Below are 19,910 nucleotides of genomic sequence, written 5' to 3'. Positions count from 1 at the left end.
CCCTACAATGAGATCTTTAACTTGCAGTCTGAACACACAGTTATTTGCCATAAAATACAAACATTTAGCAGTTTTCAGAGTAGCAGCCATGTTAGTCTGTATCCATAAAAAGAAAAGGAGCACTTATGGCACCTTAGAGACTAACAAATTTATTAGAGCACAAGCTTTCGTGAGCTACAGCTCACTTCATCGGATGCATACCGATGAAGTGAGCTGTAGCTCACGAAAGCTGATGCTCTAATAAATTTGTTAGTCTCTAAGGTGCCACAAGTGCTCCTTTTCTTTTTAAAGATTTAGCAGTTATAGTATTAGAATTTATTATGGCATTTGCAGTATTTTTATTCCACGTATAAAAATACCATGGTAAAGTCAAATACTATGCTACTGCAAGTGTCACTACTGTAATGGCACTAACTGTGAAGCTAACTCTTCCTAAATAGATTTAGTAATCAAAAGGAGACCACAAGCTCTAAGGTCTCTTGCTTATCCCACAGTTTTATAATGTTAAATAGGTGAATGTAGATTGATTTATTCATTCATATATTGCTTTAAACATGTCCAAAGCGAGTAACCAAGATTTCTCCCTACACACACATTTACTGCAGAAATCTAACTTTCTACATTACCACAAAGATTTATTTAAAAAGACTACAGTTTCATAGGACCAACTCAGATTGTAAAATGAACACCTGAGGGGAAAAGGAAGGAAATATGGTTAAAGTGTTCTAGCTTTATCCTATGCTGTGTTATCACAAGGAAGTCTTGATGAGGAGAAGTGTATTTTTCTAAAATGCCTACATCACTCTGCATATAGGTGCATAATGTTCTTCAGACATATCACTGTGATGGAAGAGTCCAACTGAGCTTTGCCTTCGCAAAGTAACACCCTTCAGGACATGTGTCTTTTCTTTTGGAACTACCTATTTACAGTTTCATTGTCTTTCAAGTTATTTAACTTCTCACAAAGTTTTAAGTGGAATAATATAAAAAGATCCAAAGCTGTGAGTTAGCATGGCATGGCTGACATTACTTTTGGCACTAAATGGGGAAAATAAATCCCATCAGTAAATACACAAAGTGAATCTGTGTGCCACCATTTTATTATAAACAATAGAGGGGACCCAGGTTAATTTAATCCCCACGCTGGCGAAGTTGTAAATTTAAATATTTTAAGTCAGAGAAAATACTAAGCTGGCCATTGCCCATGACTGTAAATCACAAGAGATAACCTGGTTTCAAGTATCATGTCTCAGTCCAAATTGTAGTATTTCTTTTTGCCCTGGACAGAAGTCTGTTCTCAGGTCTGAGCAAAGAGAGTGCCAGATGGCGTAATGGATCTTCCAACGCCACTGTCTCTCATAGTCATTGGATAGTCAGGCCTGGTCTACACTACGAGGTTAGGTCGATCTTATAAGGAATGCGTCTACACAACCAACCCCGTTCCACTGACCTAACAGGCTCTTAAAATAGACTGCTGTATTCCTCCCCAATGAGGGGAGTAGCGCTAAGATCAATCTTCCTGGGTTGAATTTCGGGTACTGTAGATGTAGTGCTGTGCAATTTGATGGTATTGGCCTCTGGGAGCTACCCCAGAGTGCTCCAATGTGACTGCTCTGGACAGCACTTTCAACTCTGATGCACTAGCCAGGTACACAGGAAAAGCACCAGGAACTTTTGAATTTCATCTCCTGTTTGGTCAGCGTGGTGAGCTCAGCAGAACAGGTGACCATGCAGTCCCAGAATCGCAAACGAGCTCCAGCATGGAGTGAACGGGAGACACTGGATCTCACTGCTGTATGGAGAGAAGAATCTATGCAGGCAGAAGTCCTATCCAGCAGAAGAAATGCTGTTATATATGCCAAAATGGCATAGGGCATGGTGGACAGAGGCTACACCAGGGACACACACCAGGGAAAAGTAAGGAGCTCAGGCAAGCCTACCAAAAGACAAAGGAGGCAAATGGTTGCTCCGGGTCAGAGCTTCTATGATCAGTTGCATGTCATTCTAGGGGGGGACCCTACCACTACCCCACCACTGTCTGTGACACCCGCAAGGTGGCAGCCTCACACAACATGGAGGAGGATTTTGTGGCTGAGGAAGAGGAGGAGAAGAATGCGCAGCAGGCAAGTGGAGAATCCGTTCTCCCCAGCGGCCAGGACCTTTTCATCACCCTGGAGCCAATACCCTCCCAGGACATATTGTTCCTGAACCCTGAAGGCAGAGAAGGTACCTCTGGCGAGTGCACATTTGTAACTACACTACAGGGGTTAAAAGCAATTGTGTTTAATGTTTGATTTGCCCTGAACAATTGGGATGCATTCGTGGCCAGTACAGCAACTGGAAACGTCTGTTAACATGTCTGGGGATGGAGTGGGAATCTTCCAGGGACATCACCATGAAGCTCTCCTGGAGATATTCTGAAAACCTTTGCAGAAGGTTTCTGGGGAGGGCTGCCTTATTTCGTCCTCCACAATAGGACGCTTTACCACGCCAAGCCAGTAGCAAGTAGTCTGGAATCAGTGCAGCACAAGGCATGGCAGCAAATGGTCCTGGGTTTTGGTTGTATTCATGCAACATTCGGCCTTTATCTTTCTGTGTCAGCCTCAGGAGAGTGATATCATTCATGGTCACCTGGTTGAAATAGGGGAATTTCTGTAAGGGAACAGTAATTCCCTCTGTTTGGTGATCCCTGGCACATTAGACCCCACTCATGCTGGGCTGTTTGCGCTTGGCTAAAAGGGACCATCCTGGAGAATAGCCACGTGGGGGAGGAGGTGTGTGGGTGTGCTGCATATCCACCCCAAAACCACAGCCCCTCCTTTTAAATGGCAAACCCAACCAGCATTGGTTGTTATGGGAAAGGAGGGCGCTGCAGTTTGAAACAATTCCCACATGTTATGAATGTGGAAGAAGCCAACCCCACGTACCCTTTGGCTTACCATGGCTGCCTGGAAACAAAATTCTGTTGTCCAGCCACGTGTGATCTGTCATCGTACCGGCAGGTGCTCAATATAGAAGGCAAAATGCGACCTTGTACCTAAAACACGTGCTCTCTGCTATGAATTGCTTGATTCACTGTGAAAAAAAGTCTCCCCTTTGTTCTCAGAAGTGTATCTTAAAATCCTACTCTCCCTTCCCTCCCCACCGCAGGTTCAAATGTTTCTATGCTCCCCATATCAACTCCATCCCTGAGGTTATCACAGATTAGAAGGTGAAAAAAAAATGCACTCGCAATGACATGTTTTCAGAGCTCATGCAGTCCTTCCGCACTGATAAGGCACAGCTGAATGCATGGAGGCATTCAGTGGCAGAGGCCAGGAAAGCATACAGTGAGCATGATCGGAACACGCAGGAGGAGATGCTGAGGCTGATGGGGGAGCAAAGTACAGACCCCTGCTGCATCCATTGTGTAACTGCCTGTCCTCCTTGCCGGAGTTCCACATCCTCCTCACTCAGACGCCCAAGAAAGCTGAGTTTTCAAGCTCGTCTCCTTTATGTGCCTTCCCCAGAGAGGAACCAGCCATGGAGGACAGAGGATACAGCTTGCAATATCTGCTAAAATGTGTGTTCTGGTTTTATCTTGTGCAATAGAGTGGAGAATTGGGCCCCAAATCTTAAGCTGTACTAAGGCTAAAGGAGTGGAAACAGAGGAAAATATGGGTTTTGTGCACCACCTTGCATTGCAAATACTGCTGTGTACAGTAAGCAATCTTCATCTCTGAATGGATGAGATGGCAGCTGCCCTACTCTGCTTAATCCGTAACAGTTTTATTGCAGATTCTTTCACAATTGAGCAAAACTGGCAACTCTTCGCCTCGCCTCCCCTCCCCCAGGATCATCATCAGGGAGGTCTGGAAATGTCTGGAAATCAGGGAGGGAAATCCCTCAGGGGGGAAATGTGGCCTTTGTCATAGCTCTGTCCCCAAGAAAAGAATGGAAGGAGAGGATTCCCCAAGATGGCATTCCTCTTTGCTCTGTGATAAGGAAAGTCAGGCAAAAGGAGAGACTGTTTACCTGGTACAGTAAATGGAATTCTTAGAGATGTCTGTCCCTTTGAGTGCCTCATTTCAGGTGCATATGCACCCCCATGCACCTTCAATTGAAGATTTTCAGCAGCAGTCCCTGTTCAATTCACACATGCCCCATAGTAAAGGCATAAAGGCTACAAGGGATGAACCACCTTGGTTCCTTCTCTACTGCAAAGTCCCACAGAGACAAGACTCCAAAGTAGAGGGGAAGAAGAGCAGGTGGAGCACCAATAGGGAAACACATCTCGAAGAACTCATTACTGTACAAGATAAGGGACCCCTCCTTCTTCTAGTATGTCCCTATTGGTGCTCCACTGCAAGTGACTCCCAAACAGTACTTCTCAGCAGAGTGCTTTGGAGCAGGATCTGAAAATTACTGAAAAACAGCAAACCCAAATGCAGCATCTGCTTGTGAAGCATGTACCAAACCACAGTGCCCCTTTAAACCGTGTGAACGGAGGCCCATGCGGTAAATTTGCACATTTCTGCAGTAAGAATGTGCTTTAATAGGGCAATACGTGAATTATAATCCGGTAGAAAGAGCTATAACCTCAGGAGGGCGCAGAATACAGCAGGAGAGAATACAACCAGAAACCTATTTGGACACAGGTGTACCTTTAACTCTGTCCATAGCTCTGGCAACAGCAACAAGTAATTGAAGAGAAGCCCAAAAGGGTTTATTCCTGTCCAAATAGGAGGCCCTGGGCCCTCCTAACATCTGAGCCATGAAGGATAGTATCCTCTTTACACTGATGTGGGTTAGGGTGGAAAAACTGGAATACGAATACTCTGATTAATATGAAAATCCAAGGTGACCTTTGGCAAGAACCAGGGCTGTGGTCAGAAGGATACTTTAAAGAATACAGGAGTGTGTGTATGGGGGGGGTAGGAGTCCCCTCATTAAAGCCCCAACTTGTCATCTCTCAGAGCACAGGCAATGTCCATGAAGATGGCTTTCTTGATGGCTAGGTGTAAAATCAAAGATGTGGCCACAGGTTCAAAGAAAGGCTTCATCAGAGAGTAAGGACTAAGCTCAAATCCTAGATTCAGGAGAGTTTCCTGATCATGGAAACAGGCTAAATAACCCTTTAATGAACCTCAAAGTGACAGGGTGAGCAAACACGGAAGGTTATGTTGCAGCTATGTTTTCGTTATAAATGGTTTTAGCAAGTTTTTTTAAATGAGTGTTTTTAAGAATTGTGAATGTTTTCTTATAATCCTATCTACATTCATAGTATGGGAAAGATACATTTAAATAATGTGTAATGTAAAGAACCAATGTGGAAATGGCAGAAATGTGAATACAGTAATAGGAAGGTTAAATGTTAATTAGTATTCTAATGGATTATAAAAGAAGTAGTTTTGTTAAAATTGGAGAGAGCTCCAATTAATATCAAAAGGGGATATCAATAGGTTTAAAGACTATAAGACTGTACCTCTCTCTGTTGTCAGTGGACTGATGAACTACTGTTTGATTAACTAATTTTTCTTTTGAATAAAGTTTGAACTTTAATAAGAACAGCCATAGTGGGTCAGACCAATGGTACATCTAGCCCAGTATCCTGTTTTCCAACAGTGGCCTCTGCCAAGTGCTCTAAGTATCACCTATTGGTCCTCTACTAAATAAGAGTTCTGCAACCAATCTAGAGACTTGAACCTGAAAATTAAGTTGGGTTTTATTGCACCCTTATCCTTAATTTAGTATTAATTGGGAACATTTCAACATAACTACAAAAGGCTACAGTGGTGACCATGGCAGAATGTCTGAGGTGTATATTTGAGTGATTAGAACCCCAAATTTATTTAAATCTGTTTGGTGAGAACTGATAAAGCAGGAAGTTCTTAGAGAGCAAACTGACTTTTCACTTCTATCAAAAACATTGTCAAAAATTCAGTACACAGCTGCAATCATTGGCACAGACTGGATTTGGTTTAGCAAACAGCTCAGCTTTATCATCAGTCCTGCACATCTTTACTTTCCTCTGCTGGGCACAGCGAGAAAGAGAATCTCAGATGAATTGTCTCAGTAGTAGACAAGGGGGATTTCATTTAAAATGTATGATTTAGTCTCGGCAGTGTTAAAATAGCACTAGCTAATGAGCTGAGACTAAGGCATCCAGGAAAAATATTAGCCGAACAACAACAAGCAGTTATGCTCAAGCACCATGTCTGCCCACAGACCCAGACACACTGTTGGTACTGACAGAGAGGTAATTTTCCTCTGGGGCTGCCAAACCCGATGACAGCACATTGGCCTTCTATTGCAGTGCCAAAGATGTGGGGGGAGTTGATAGGGCTTCTGCCCCAACCTGGTATCTGTAAAGTGATTCATTATCTACCTAAATTTCAACCTGCAGGGGAGGTTAAGGACTCCCCAAAGGTATTCCATTCTGGTAACGGAAGGGGTGTTTTGGGAAACTGACAGTGCTTCTTCCCACCACCTAAAATTGATTCTAGTCCAGGATGACTGAAAACCCCCAATACGGGTATCGGAAGTTTATTAAGCACCTACCCTTTGATTCCTTTCTCCCAAGAGAAACATTGAGGGAGAAAACACTAAAGTTTCAGTATGTCTAGGTTCCAGATGGAGGAAACATCCTTAGTAGGTTTTTTTGTTTTGTTTTGTTTTTGTTTTTTTAAGTCCTATGTTACCAGTCACTGGGGAGAGGTCTGAATGTTGCAGACCAGCTAGATTCTGTTGTCTCTGATTGTGAGCATGGTAAGATTACTAATCAAATATATTAGTAGTCATTTTAATGTGACTAAGGAATGGAAGGAAAACGCTTTGTCACAGAGATAAAGTTGAGGATCTTGGGACAGGGGAGTTTGAGTGGGAGTTCTGTTAGAGGAGAAGCAAGGAGGCAAGCCCCTGTTCCTTATGGGCAATGAGTGAGTGTGTGTTTTTTCTTTTTTCAATTTGCAGAGGCTGATAGGGGGCAGTGCTGTGAGAGAAGTGGAGCCCTGATTAGAGGGCAGGACTTCCCTGATTGGGGGCATATAAAGGCAGTGAAGGAGCCAGCCAGTGGCATACAGATGAAAACAGGGGATGTTAGGGGGAGTTTCTGAGTGGAGTTTGGGGGAGGAGAGGTTTGGTTATTTTGTTTTTTCCTCGTCAGAAGCTTAGGCTATGACAGATACAGAAGCAGCAGCAGTAGTGACACAAGGGATGGAAGAGACAATGAAGATGACCAGATGTGGAAGCTGCAGGATGTACATTATCCTGGAATGGGTACCTGACAAAAACTTAGTTTGTATGAAGTGCCGTCTGGTAGAGCTGATGGAAGGTAAGATCCAAGGTTTGGAGAAGCAGGTGAAAACTATAGTTGAATTTCAAAGGGGATTCAAGCAAATGATGGAGGGAAGGCAAGACTCAGAGATGCAAGCTGGACTAGACAACTGTGAGGGTAGACTGCTGGGTGAGGGAAGTGGCCAGTGGAAGCATGTGACTATGAGAACCAGGCAGAGGAAAAAGATCAGAGTGAAGAAGAAAGAGTTCAGGAACAGGTTTGCCGAGTTGGAAAATGAAGGGGCACAGCAGGCAGTAGGGAGGAGGACAAGGAAGAAGAGAAGAGTGGCTAGTCCTACAAGAAGAGGGGAAGAGACAATGGAGATAGCCGGAGTTCAGAGCCCCAAGAGGATACAGAATGACTTGCAGAAGATTGCAAGGGAGAACAAAAGACAAGGGGACTTGCAGCCAGAAAGAACAGGAGGAAGGCCAATCACACCAACACCAGGAAGAGGTAGGTCTATGTGACTGGTTACTCCCTACTAAGAAGGGCAGACAGGCCTGTTTACTAGAGCTGATCCAGAGAACAGAAGAGTGTGCTGTCTGCCAGGAGCTAAGATACAGTATGTGGATCCTAGGCTGAAGAGGATCCTAATGGGAGTAGAAAGAATCCACTGATTGTCCTTCACGTGGGAACAAATAATACTGCTAGATTCTCACTTGGATGCTGACAGGGAGCTGTGGTCACTTGAAGACAGTTATCAGGCCTGGTGCAGGTTGGAGGGAAAGTTCCATCGTAAGGAGATGAAGCTTTAGCTCTGTTTTTCCTGGAATAACTTTTGAATCTTGAGCAAATCTTGCACTTGGCTGCTACACAAGTATTCACCAAGCAGCAAATATGGTGCAAGTGGCCATCAATAACTCAGATGGACTCCTGGCAAGTGAGGCAACTCATAAATCCTAGGGATTTAGGCATACCCCAAAGGGGGAAAAAGCTCCTTCAGGGAAGGGGAGGGACCCTAAAAGCATCTAAAATCAGCTCAAAATAAAACTAAACTAGAACTATTTAAATAAAAACTGATTACCTAGTCCTAACAGACTAGTTTAATTAAAGATTAAGAAACTAAGAAGAAACAGGTAACTAGCTATATTACTTGGCACAACTGAAATTTTCCATCTCAGGACATAGGTAGTGGAGAAGAAACTGAGGGTAGTTTGTTCATTGCAACCTCTATATATCCCCAGTTGGGGCACAAGTAGAGATGCAGTGCACGTGCAGAACAAAATAGGAACTGCTGCCAAAAATCTCCAGCAAAGGCATGTGGGAGCATCAATACCTGAAATGGAGCACCCATAGGGCTATTACTTAAAGAAGAATACCTGATCTTTTCCCAAAGGCAGAGAATGGGAATTCCGGGTTTTATCGAGTCTGGGACTGAACGGAATACTGGTCTTATCCACGAAGATCTCATTGAAGATGCTTCCTCCTGACTTGCTCCCTATTCTTAGTTTCCTACTTTTAAGCACCTGAGGGGTAGGGTGGTGGCTCATCTGGGAAAACAGAGTCTCCAGGCTGTTTGCTAAACTTAGGACCATTTCATTTGTCAGCAAGGAACAATTAGGACAGAGCCCCATCAGCACTGTCTTCCAAAGAGACTCCTTTAGCTTCTTGCATGCACTTCTTGTGCTTTGGTTCTTGCTCTTTCACCAAAGAGAAGGAGGCAGAAGAAGTGAGGGCATGTCAGTACATACCTATCTTGCTTTGCTAATTAAAGCTTTAACTTTTAAGATTTAGTCAGCTAATCTGCTGTTCTTGCAAGATGAATCTGATAAACCAAAGTTTCTCTCTGTCAGTCCCACTCCCCACCCAAGATTGCAAAAACAAACCAAAGAACTTTTGGACTCTCACTAGGATGCATCACTTCAAATTTGGGAGGAAATTCTACCTCAGTCCCAGATCTAACCTATCAATTTTGAGGCTACTAGACCCTTATCTGCAGATTTTGGAGGGAACAGGGGCAAAGTTTTAAGAGAAACTCAGCTGCAATCTTAACAATGGAGTAGGTGTCACTTTCTAATTTCTGCTTTTCATCTTGAAAAAACTCTAAGATAATTAAAAGAAATTAAAAAGAATATCTGCATCCATTTTACAAAGCTCTAGATAAAATGGTATTGGCTCTTATATAATGCTTTTCATCAGTATACCTTTTAAAGCATTTTGAGATCATCTCCTTTGTAAAGCCACTTTGAGATCTACCTGCATCAAGACAGATAGTCTATTACTACTGGGATTATTAGGGAACTATATAATAAGAATACTGAATGCTTATTACCTTGATGTGTAAAATTGCTGTTCCTGGGGGATGAGCATCTGTTATTGATCTTAAAAGTTTCCCACTAGCCAGATCCCACATGGTAATCTGCAAACAAAGTTAATTTTCTTCAATACAGGCTTTTGTTATCAAGCGTGCAAACTGATACAAGATGTTCTCCATGCCTCCCTGAGCATCAATAAATTAACAAGTTTCTCAGTTCCCATAAAATGAAAATCTAAGATTGGAAATTTCTTGAAGGGGATCTGATGACTTATTTCTAAATTTGATTTGATGCACACTTTATCTTGCTTGTCCATGCACAGCCTGGAAAAAAAAAAATCCACAGAAGCTCTCAATTTCCAGCAAAACCTACCTCTCGTCACCTTATATGATATCAGATTGAATGGATAATTATAATACACTCTAATTACCTACAATATACCATTTTTAAAATAGTGCAACAGTTCATACAATTTCTCCTATAACATTAGAGATCTATGTGTAACATCTACTACTGATCACTGCTCTGGATAGGTCAGACCTGTTGACCATAAATCATTCTATTCTCTTCAGATTCTTATACCATGCCTATCACCAGGATATCTGATCACTCTACAGCACTGCATGTGACATGTTAGCATCTGACAAAAAAAAATTTCCAATCTCATCTCTGTCCACTCAAGGAAAACTGCATGTTAAATTTTATTTTATATCTGCATGCTGCATTGTATGTATTTTATTTGGAAGGTAAAGTCAAAGAAGTGTGGTGAGGTTTAGATTCTTTGGAATCATGTTCCACAGTCTTGGACTTGCCACCAGTAATTAAAGACTGCTTTGTAAAAGCATGCACACAAGAGGGAAGAATTAAGGCTGAGTGTACTTCAATAAAACTTCCATGTATCCCAGCTTCTGAGTGCTTTACCATATGGTCTTAATGTAAAATTTTATTATTATTATTTTAAAGATTCCATGACCTGGAACTGTTTGGCTAGAGGATCAACAGGGCATTGGCTTTTCCACACTTAAAGTGAGAGTTCTCCTCAGACTTGTCTCACTGACTCATTGAAACCTTTATGCATTGGGTGCACAAAGTTTTCAGCAGCACAAACATAAAGGCACCCTATGGAATCCTATGCATATCCTAGGATATCACAAGGATGCAGCAATGCTCCAGTGTGCATGTCCCATAAGCTTACCTCCTCTGACTGTACATAAAAAAATGTTTAAAAAAATTCAAAAAACTGAACACCCAGATGCAAAGTGCTATTTTCATAGATTCATAACAGCCTAATTAAAACCAGTTTCCACCAAACTCTCAAAAGGTATTGCATCCCTTTACTAACCACCTCCCTGCTACATTTCAATTTTCTGTCTTCAGCTATTGTAACAAAGGAAATATTTTTAAATGGTGTTTTTTAAAAAAAATTGAGAAATTATTTTTCTCTCGTTCTCTAATTGAACAGTTTTTACTCAAACTTTAATTTAAAAACACAAACACACACACACCCCACTAACCTTCCAGTAGTGATCAGACAGAGAAAATTTCAGCATGAAAGATCAGAATGTTATGGAGCTTGAGCAACTGAAATCATGGTCTGAAACAGGAAATGCTCAGGCAACTAACTAGATTTCCCTGTTACTATAGCTATAATGCTGCTACAGAACTTCACCATTACTACATCTAAGAGTTCTAACACATCTAGAAAGCTAAAATTCTTAACACAACTTTTATATACTTTTATGCTTTATTTTTATAGAACTTTTATTTGCAAGTAAGAGTTTAAAAAAATATTAAGTGTGGGTGATGTGTGCTGAGACCAACAAAACAAAAGATTTAGTTCCATATTGTTACCCTCATTTTTGCGCAAGCCTTATATAGATCAGAAAGATGAGAGGGGCACACAGAGGCAATGTTCAAGTTTCCCCACTTCAGGGTATTATACAAAAACTCACTAGAACATGACTTTGTGGGGAAAAAAACATCTTCAAGCATCTTCCTAGCGTGTAAGAAACTCTGGTCTCCAATTTTTACTTACTGAAATTGGCTTGAAAAGCAGGCATCTCAGCCACTGCTAATCAAAGTGTGTACAGAAACAAATGTATTTGTATTTACTTTACAACATCCCAAGTTAATACCCATCACCCTGCTTCCTCCCTTCCACTCCCCCTCACAACCCAAGGAGAGAATAATGATGAAATGAAAAGAAAATAAGACAGAGTAGGGATACTATTACAGGAGGCAGATATTTTTCATTGTTATGAAAGAAGAGAGAAAGGTATCTGGTGAAAAAAAGGCACAAAAGGAGATGAAGATAAATGAAGAAAGGACACGCACGTTGAGGTTATGGAAAAGGTTGCAGAGACTCTTTATCTTAAAATATTATTCTGATATGAAACTTATCTCCTTGAGAGACAAGGTGGGTGACGTAATATCTTTATTGGACCAACTTCTTTTGGTGAGAGATGAGCTTTCTCATCTCTCTCACCAACAGAAGTTGGTCTAATAAAATATATTACTTAACCCACCTTCTCTCTCTAATATCCTGGGAACAACATGGCTACAACATTACATACAACATTTTATCTCCTTGGAATTTTGACTTTATAACTATGCATAATATTTGTCTAGGGATTCCTTTCTTTCGGACCAGAGATAGGTGCAAACTGCAACACTAAATCAGAGCCCTCTTTCCCCAAAGCGTGTCAAACTACTACTGCTTCATTGTAATACATAAAACCATAACGCTGAGCAGCCCCAAACTTTGGGGAAAGATTCATATGTGAGCTACTCAAATCAATCCTAGCTCTCAAAATAATTCAGGATTAAGTGGAGCATATAATTCCTAGATAACACTCAGATCAAACAGGAAAGGCTTAAACCCAAATCAACTAGCTCCCTAGGAAGAGATGTTGGTAGACAAGCACGCTGCACCAAGAGAAACTGTTGTCCTTCAAACAATCATTCCCTAACCTTCTTATTCCCCAACATTCTTACTCCTATTAAATGTCAATTACCTGTCCTTTTGCAAAGCCACACAGTAGTCTTGAACAGTCATTGTTGATACTCAGAGCTGAGATAGCCCCGTACTGGGCCCCAACAGCAGTGCTGCCCAGACAAAGCCGAAGAGCCTGGTTTGGATCTAAACAAGAAGTAATATTAGTAAGAAAACAGTGATAAAATACAAGGTATAACTATTAAAATTAAGGCCTCAGTCCTACAAATACTTATGCACATGCTTCACTTGGAGTATGAGTACTACTCACATGCTTAAAGTTAAGTACAAGTACAAGAATTTAAGAGCAGGGTCTAAAGGGCATGGCTACACTTGCAGATGTAGAGCACTTTGAGTTAAACCAGCCCTCGTTGAGCGCAGTAGGGAAAGCACTGCAGTCAGTCCACACTGACAGCTTCAAGCGCACTGGCGTGGCCACATTTGCAGCACTTGCAGCGGTGCATTATGAGCAGCTATCACAGCATGCAAGTGGCTGCAATGTGCTTTTCAAATGGGGGGATGGGGTGGAGTGTGACGGAGTGTGTTTTGTGTATGTGGGGGGAGAGAGAGTGGGTATGTGGGGGGCTGAGAGCATATCAGCATGCTGTCTTGTAAGTTCAGACAGCAGCAGACCCCTCTCACCTCCCCCACCTCTCTCTCTCTCTCACAGCATTCCACACTAATGGTTGCTTTGTCTTGGAGCAGATAAGCAGCCGGCTGTCAGAAACGGAGCTTTCAAAGGGCATTTCCGCATTCCTACAGCCAATTCCAAACAATGACAAGAGTGGCCACTTGATTTAAGGGGATTATGGGACATTTCTGGAGGCTGATCAGAGTGCAGTAAAGCAACACCTCGCTCACACTGGCGCCGCGGCGCTCCAGCGAGGGCACAACAAACTTTATTCCACTCGCCGAGGTGGAGTACCAGCAGCACTGTAGCCATGGAGTCAGAGCGCTCTACGTGCCTTGCCAGTGTGGACAGATAGTGAGCCCGGGACTCCTTTATTGTGCTGTAACTCACAACTGTAGCCAAGCCCTTAGCCAGAAAAGAGAAGGAAAAACACTTTGTATTTGCTTGACTTAGTAGACTATTTTAATAAGAACACAGTATTTGGTGGGGTTTTTTTGAAAACTACATCAGAAGAAAAACAATTTTGATGATTTTTGGAAATACAGGCAAATATTTAATGTCCTTTCAATTATTCTTTCGTGGTTGCTGTTGGAGCTGATTTTTTTAATAAACTGCTTTTACTTTTTACTAACAGGTGCGGGAAGAAGTGAAAATAAAGGAACTTGTGTCCTGCCTCCTTGAGCAATGGCATCCTTCCCAGTACAGACTGCTCTCTTACCAAAAAGGAGGATTCTAGTGAGGAGGTAAGACAGCTTTCTTTACCTGAAATTTCTGGACACCATTTAACAAGGAAGTTAATAAAGCCCAACCTGAAACAATACATTTATCTGAAAACATTTGCCACATGTTCAAACTGAAGCGCAATTCCTCCTGAAGTTGAAGTCTGAAAGACGAAAGTTGTTGTTTTCTTCCTATCAGCTCAAAACACAATCAGTTCCTTCCTACTTTAAATTTTACTTACAACCTGCCAGTTAGGAGGAAAATTGCAACCTCTGTAATTTTTTTTTTAAACTTGTTTTGTAAGTTGTCTCATGTCTTTTTTGACGTTAATATTATAGCTTCCCAAAAAGTTAACAAAAAAACCCTTTACTATATGGAGGCTGCAGTTTTCCTGTTAACAAGAGAAACCGATGCAGCAGGTCAGACTAGATGATCATAATGGTCTCTCTGACATTAAAGCCTATGAGTCTATAAAAGAGCAACCTATTTTTATTACCAATCCTGTTCATTCTGAATTTACACACACACTGGATTGCCCCTTTAACAATTCACTTTTGTAAGTAATATTAGCATGGTATTTTCAACAATAACATTCAACAATGCATCACCAACTGAAGTCTTCCACAAGTAGCTCTTTACCAATCTAGCTATAAAATGTGTCTTATTAGCTAGTTTTACACCATTAATTTAGAAGAACTATGCTGAGTTACATCTGAATATTATTTTTAGCCCCACAGTGCAAGTGCCCGCCTGACATCCAGAGCGTGCAATCTGAACTCCTCTTCCAATTTACAAGGTTTTGAAAAGCAGACCAGTAAGTATGTGTCTTGGTTGGTATGAAACTGTGAAACTACCTTGGACATGAATTCTAGATGCAGCCACACCTGGACAGTGTCCTTGTAGAATAACATATAGGGCGGCTCTGAAGTAAGCAACCTGATCTCGGAGACCCTACGGGTGGACGATATTGAAACCAGGAAAGACTTTCCAGGAGAGAAGGAGAAGGGAGCAGGAACCGAGAGGCTCAAAGGGAGGACACATGAGCCGCAACAGTACGAGATTCAGGTCTCATGGAGGGACGGGATCTCTAATGTGTGGGTATAGATGTTCCAGACCTTTCAAAAACTGGACCATCATAAGAACGGCCATACTTGGTCAGACCAAAGGTCCATCAAGCCCAGTATCCTGTCTTCTGACAGTGGCCAATGGCAGGTGCCCCAAAGGCAATGAACAGACAGATTATCATCAAGTGATCCATGCCCTGTCACCCAATCCCAGTTTATGGCAAACAGAGGCTAGGAACACCATTCCTGCCCATCCTGGCTAATAGATTCTTGGAAGATAGCCATTGATGGACCTATCTAGCTCCCTTTTGAACCCCATTATAGTATTGGCCTTCACAATACCCTCTGTCAAGGAGTTCTACAGGTTGACAGTGCGTTGCATGAAAAAAATACTTTCTTGTGTTTGTTTTAAACCTGCTACCTATTAATTTCATTTGGTGGCCCCTTGTTCTTGTATTATGAGAAGGAATAAACAACACTTCCTTATTTACTTTCTCTATGCCACTCATGATTTTATAGACTTCTATCATACCCCCCCTTAGCTGCCTCTTTTCCAAGCTGAAAAGTCCCAGTCTTATTAATCTCTCCTCATACGGAAGCTGTTCTATACCCCTAATCATTTTTGTTGCCCTTTTCTGAACCTTTTCGAATTCCAATATATCTTTTTGGAGATGGTGCGACCACATCTGCACACAGTATTCGAGGCGTGGGCATACCATGGATTTATATAGAAAGAAAATATCACATTGCCTCTTATTATCTAATCCCTTTCTTGATGATTCCCAACATTCTGTTCACTTTCTTGACTGCCGCTGCACGTTGGAGTGGATGATTTCAGAGAACTATCCACAATGACTCCAAGATCTCTTTCTTGAGTGGTAACAGCGAATTTAGACCCCATCATTGTATATGTATAGTTAGGATTATGTTTTCCAATGTGCATTACTTTGCATTTATCAACATTAAAGTTCATCTGCCATTTTGTTGCCCAGTCACCCAGATTTGTGAGATCTTTTTGTAGCTCTTCTGGGGCTTAACTATCTTGAGTAGTTTTGTATCATCTGCAAATTTTGCCACCTCACTGTTTACCCCTTTTTCCAGATCGTTTATGAATATGTTAAATAGGGCTGGGCCCAGTACAGATCCCGGGGGGACACCACTATTTACCTCTCTCCATTCTGAGAACTGACCATTTATTCCTACCCTTTGTTTCCTATCTTTTAACCAGTTACCAATCCATGACAGATCCTTCCCTCTTATCCATGACTGCTTATTTTGCTTAAGAGCCTTTGGTGAGGCCCACGTGATGAGCGAAGACTGACCTGCCCTGGAGCGGAGGGTGAAGACCGAAATAGTGGCCAAGTGGACTTTGATCGATGACAAGGATAACCCTTGGAGCTTGAGATTCAGAAGATGGTCCAGGATGGCCCGCAGCGAGGCCTGCTCAGCCCGGATACCCTGGACTCAGGCCCAGCATGTGAACCTCTTCCACTTGGCCAAGTAGGTTGCTGTGGTGGAGGGCTTTCTGCTACCCAACAAGACCTGTTGACCTAGGCTGAGCATTCCTGTTCTTACACATTTAGCCATGCAGAAGCCACGCTGTCAAGTGCGGTGCCACCAGGTTTGGATGCAGAAGACTGCCATGGTTCTGGGACAGCAGGTCTGGCCAGAGAGGCAACTGCAGCGGAGCAGCTACCGAAAGGTCCATCAGCGTGCCAAACCAGTGCTGCCGAGGCCACACAGGGGCTATCAGAATCACCTTCACCTTGTCCTGTTTGATCTTCATAAGGACCTTGTGGATTAGCGGCACCACTGGGAAGGCGTACATCAGAGCCCTCGACCATGTCAGCAGAAAGGCGCCCAACAGGGAGCCCCTGTCCAATCCCCGGAATGAGCAGAACACATGGCATTTCCTGTTCTGACGGGATGCGAAGAGGTCCACCTGTGGAGTCCCCCACCTCTGGAAGAACATACGGACCGCCTCTGGGTGGAGCAACTACTCGTGGTGAGTTCAGAAGGTCCTGCTGAGGCAATCTGATAATATGTTCCTGGCCCCAGGTAGATGCGCGGCTACCAGATGGATGGCATGCTGCACACAGAAGTCCCAAAGGTGGAGTGCTTCTTGGCAAAGGGCCGATGACCTGACTCCGCCCTGCCTGTTGATGCAATACATTGCTGTGGTATTGTCTGTCAGGTCCTGCACCACCTTGCTCTTCACTTGGGGCAGGAAAGCCTGGCAGGCCAGGCAAACCGCTTTGAGCTCCCTGACGTTCATGTGGAGGGACAGATTGTCCTGCAACCAGCGGCCTTGCATGCAGAGCTCACCCAGGTGGGCTCCCCGACTAAGGCATCAGAAACCAGGGTCAACAACAGGGATTGAGCCACAAAAGGATCTCCCTCCAACACTGATTCGGGGCTCAACCATCAATCCAGGAATGGTCGGATGTGAACCAGCACCCTAACTACCCGGTCTAGATTGTGTCTTACTAACTAACTACTGTAAACAAACTATTCACAAGGCCCTAAGGTTCGAAGATCGAAGTAGAACAACCATTAGCCCTTGTGAGATAAGGGAAAGACACTCCAACTAGCCACCATGGTCAGCAAAAAGGAACTGAGAGGAAGTAGGGCCAGCGGCACCTAATATACTGACGCATGAGCGTGGCACTCAAGAGGGCGCCACAGCTGACCCTACAGATACTGCTAGGGCAAAAATCTCCAATGGTCTGCTCCTGTGAGTGCACACACACCTAGAATGGAATAGACATGAGCAAGCACTTGAAGAACTGTTCGCTTGTGGGGGGGTTCTAGGTTTTCTTCCCCTGTGAAGGGCTTATGGAGCTGCTATCCCATGACAGGAGGAACCAGACTTTGCCAATAAAATGCCATCGCTATCTGCTTGCAGGGGGAGTCAGGCCTAGGCCTTGTAGAAGTACTCTGTTTTGCCTGGCTTCTGGAAAAGTAGCCAAAGGTGGCCTGCAGTGAAGAGCCACAAACAGCACATATGCTTGTCTTCTCTTTTACAGTTCTTGGAGGCCAGATCCATGAAAAGAACAACAAAAAAGAAAGTCAGACCCTCAAAAATAAGATTGCTAATACAGTAAGCTGCAATAGCTAGCAAGAGAGAACCCTGCCTCCTTCACTGCCCAGCTCACAGACCCTCAACTGCAATATACGGTAACCTGGCCTTTCAGCATTCAAAACAGCACTGTAAAGCAGGAGACACAAGCCATTCATGCGACGTACATGCACAATGCAATATTACTATACCTTTTCCTTTTCAGTCCATTGGGATAGGGTCAAGAAAGAGAAAAGTCAGAGAGAAATCAATACAACAGAAGAAAGTGAAAATAGCAGTAACAGACATACTATCAAATAATGTAAAGAAGGGTCTAGAGCCTCCAAATTCTGCTGGTAGAGCTTGTTTTGTTAACTCTCAATGTCTTGTTTATTTAATAAATGGGAGAATGGGACGAGAGGAAGAGAGAAGGGTGGTTGGTAATCATTACAGCAGAAAAAAATTAAATATGTAGAATTACTACAGAAGTGTCTATGCCAGACTTTATCATGAAGTCAGGGTGAACAGAGCAATCAGAGAGGAAGTATAATGGAAAAGCAATAATTTAAGAGAACATTTGTAATTTTCATCTTGTGACCATGTATTATGCAACATAGTAAATGACAGGAGGGATTTTTTAAATCCACAAATTTTTGAAAGTTTGTTTCAAGTCCCCAGGTAGGATTTTCCCACATGATTTAGGAGCATCAGCACCATTGACTTTCACTGGGACCTGTGCTCCTAAGTCTTTTAGGCAATTGTGAAAAGACCTTTCCCTTCCCCCATAGTAAGGAGCCACACAGAAGCAAGAATAAAAATACACAGATAATTCTGTCACTGAGTTTTGCTAGTGAGCTCATAATATTCAACCCCCTACATACCCACAGTATTTTCTGTATGGTTATGTGTCCACTGCAGAGCTAACTGGGGCTCTTACTTGGGACATCCTAAACCCCCTCCATGCCACACACAAAACCTTCTCACCCAAATTTGGTGGTGCTTTAAATCCAGACTAGCTGATCTATCGGGGGGGCGTGGTGTTTTGTTTTGTTTTTTAAACCAAGCTACTCAAAGACTTCAGTAAGTCTGGTAGGAAGTTTCCTCTTATTTACAGAAGCAGCCCCTTGGATTATTTATTTCTCAAATCACATTTATTATGGAAATGCCTACAGGCCAGGCCAGAATAGGGGCTCATTGTGCTAGGCACTGCACAAACACAGTACAGGGAATGAGCACATGGCTAGGAGTCAGGATTCACAAGTTCTATTCTGAACTCTCGGACTAATCTTACAACTTCACAAACATTTAAGTTAGGCCTCTCACCACCTCTCTGACATAGGTATATCAATGACCCATCTACAGATGGCGTATGAAACATAACAGGTAAGTAACTAGACTAAGATCACACACAAGAAGCCTATGGCAGAGCTGACATTAGGCCCCGATCTCCTGTCTGCTAATGCCTAATCCACTCACCATACTGCTTAGACAAATTAACTCCCTTCAGCCTCAGACATGCACTCTAATATTCATATAAATCTATTGTTTGAATACGCTCAGTTTTCAAGAGATGTTGCAGAAATAGAAGAGTTTAAAGAAAAGCAACAATCAGAGGCACACAAAAATATCAGTCATATGAGAAGAAACGAAGATGTGAACGGTTCAGAGGAAACAAATAAAAGGTAACTGACAGTATAAAGAAAAATACTCTCTATAGAGAGTATAGAGAAAAGACAGACACAGGCCTTTATTTACTGATACATAATGGAACAAGGAGTCACTCAATGACATTAAGGGCAAATTTAAAAACAAAAAAATATTTTTACTTTTAAACACAATGCAAAATTACCATGTGGAACATACTTCTACAACACA

General features: G+C 42.6%; 1 protein-coding gene across 1 annotated transcript in view; it reads right to left on the bottom strand.

The window, feature by feature from the left end:
- The window catches only part of VPS8 (VPS8 subunit of CORVET complex), a 232,485-nt gene that overhangs the window by 184,377 nt on the left and 28,198 nt on the right, over positions 1-19,910 (bottom strand). The window contains exons 7-8 of the mRNA XM_074964097.1: positions 12,585-12,709; positions 9,588-9,674 (exon numbers count right to left, since the gene is read on the bottom strand). Of these exons, the coding sequence (XP_074820198.1) occupies positions 9,588-9,674; positions 12,585-12,709 (212 nt within the window). The remainder of the gene's footprint in view (positions 1-9,587; positions 9,675-12,584; positions 12,710-19,910) is intronic.

The sequence above is a fragment of the Natator depressus genome, chromosome 9 (assembly GCF_965152275.1).
Source record: "Natator depressus isolate rNatDep1 chromosome 9, rNatDep2.hap1, whole genome shotgun sequence".
Taxonomy (NCBI): Eukaryota; Metazoa; Chordata; order Testudines; family Cheloniidae; genus Natator; species Natator depressus.
This window is presented reverse-complemented; position numbering and strand designations above follow the sequence as displayed.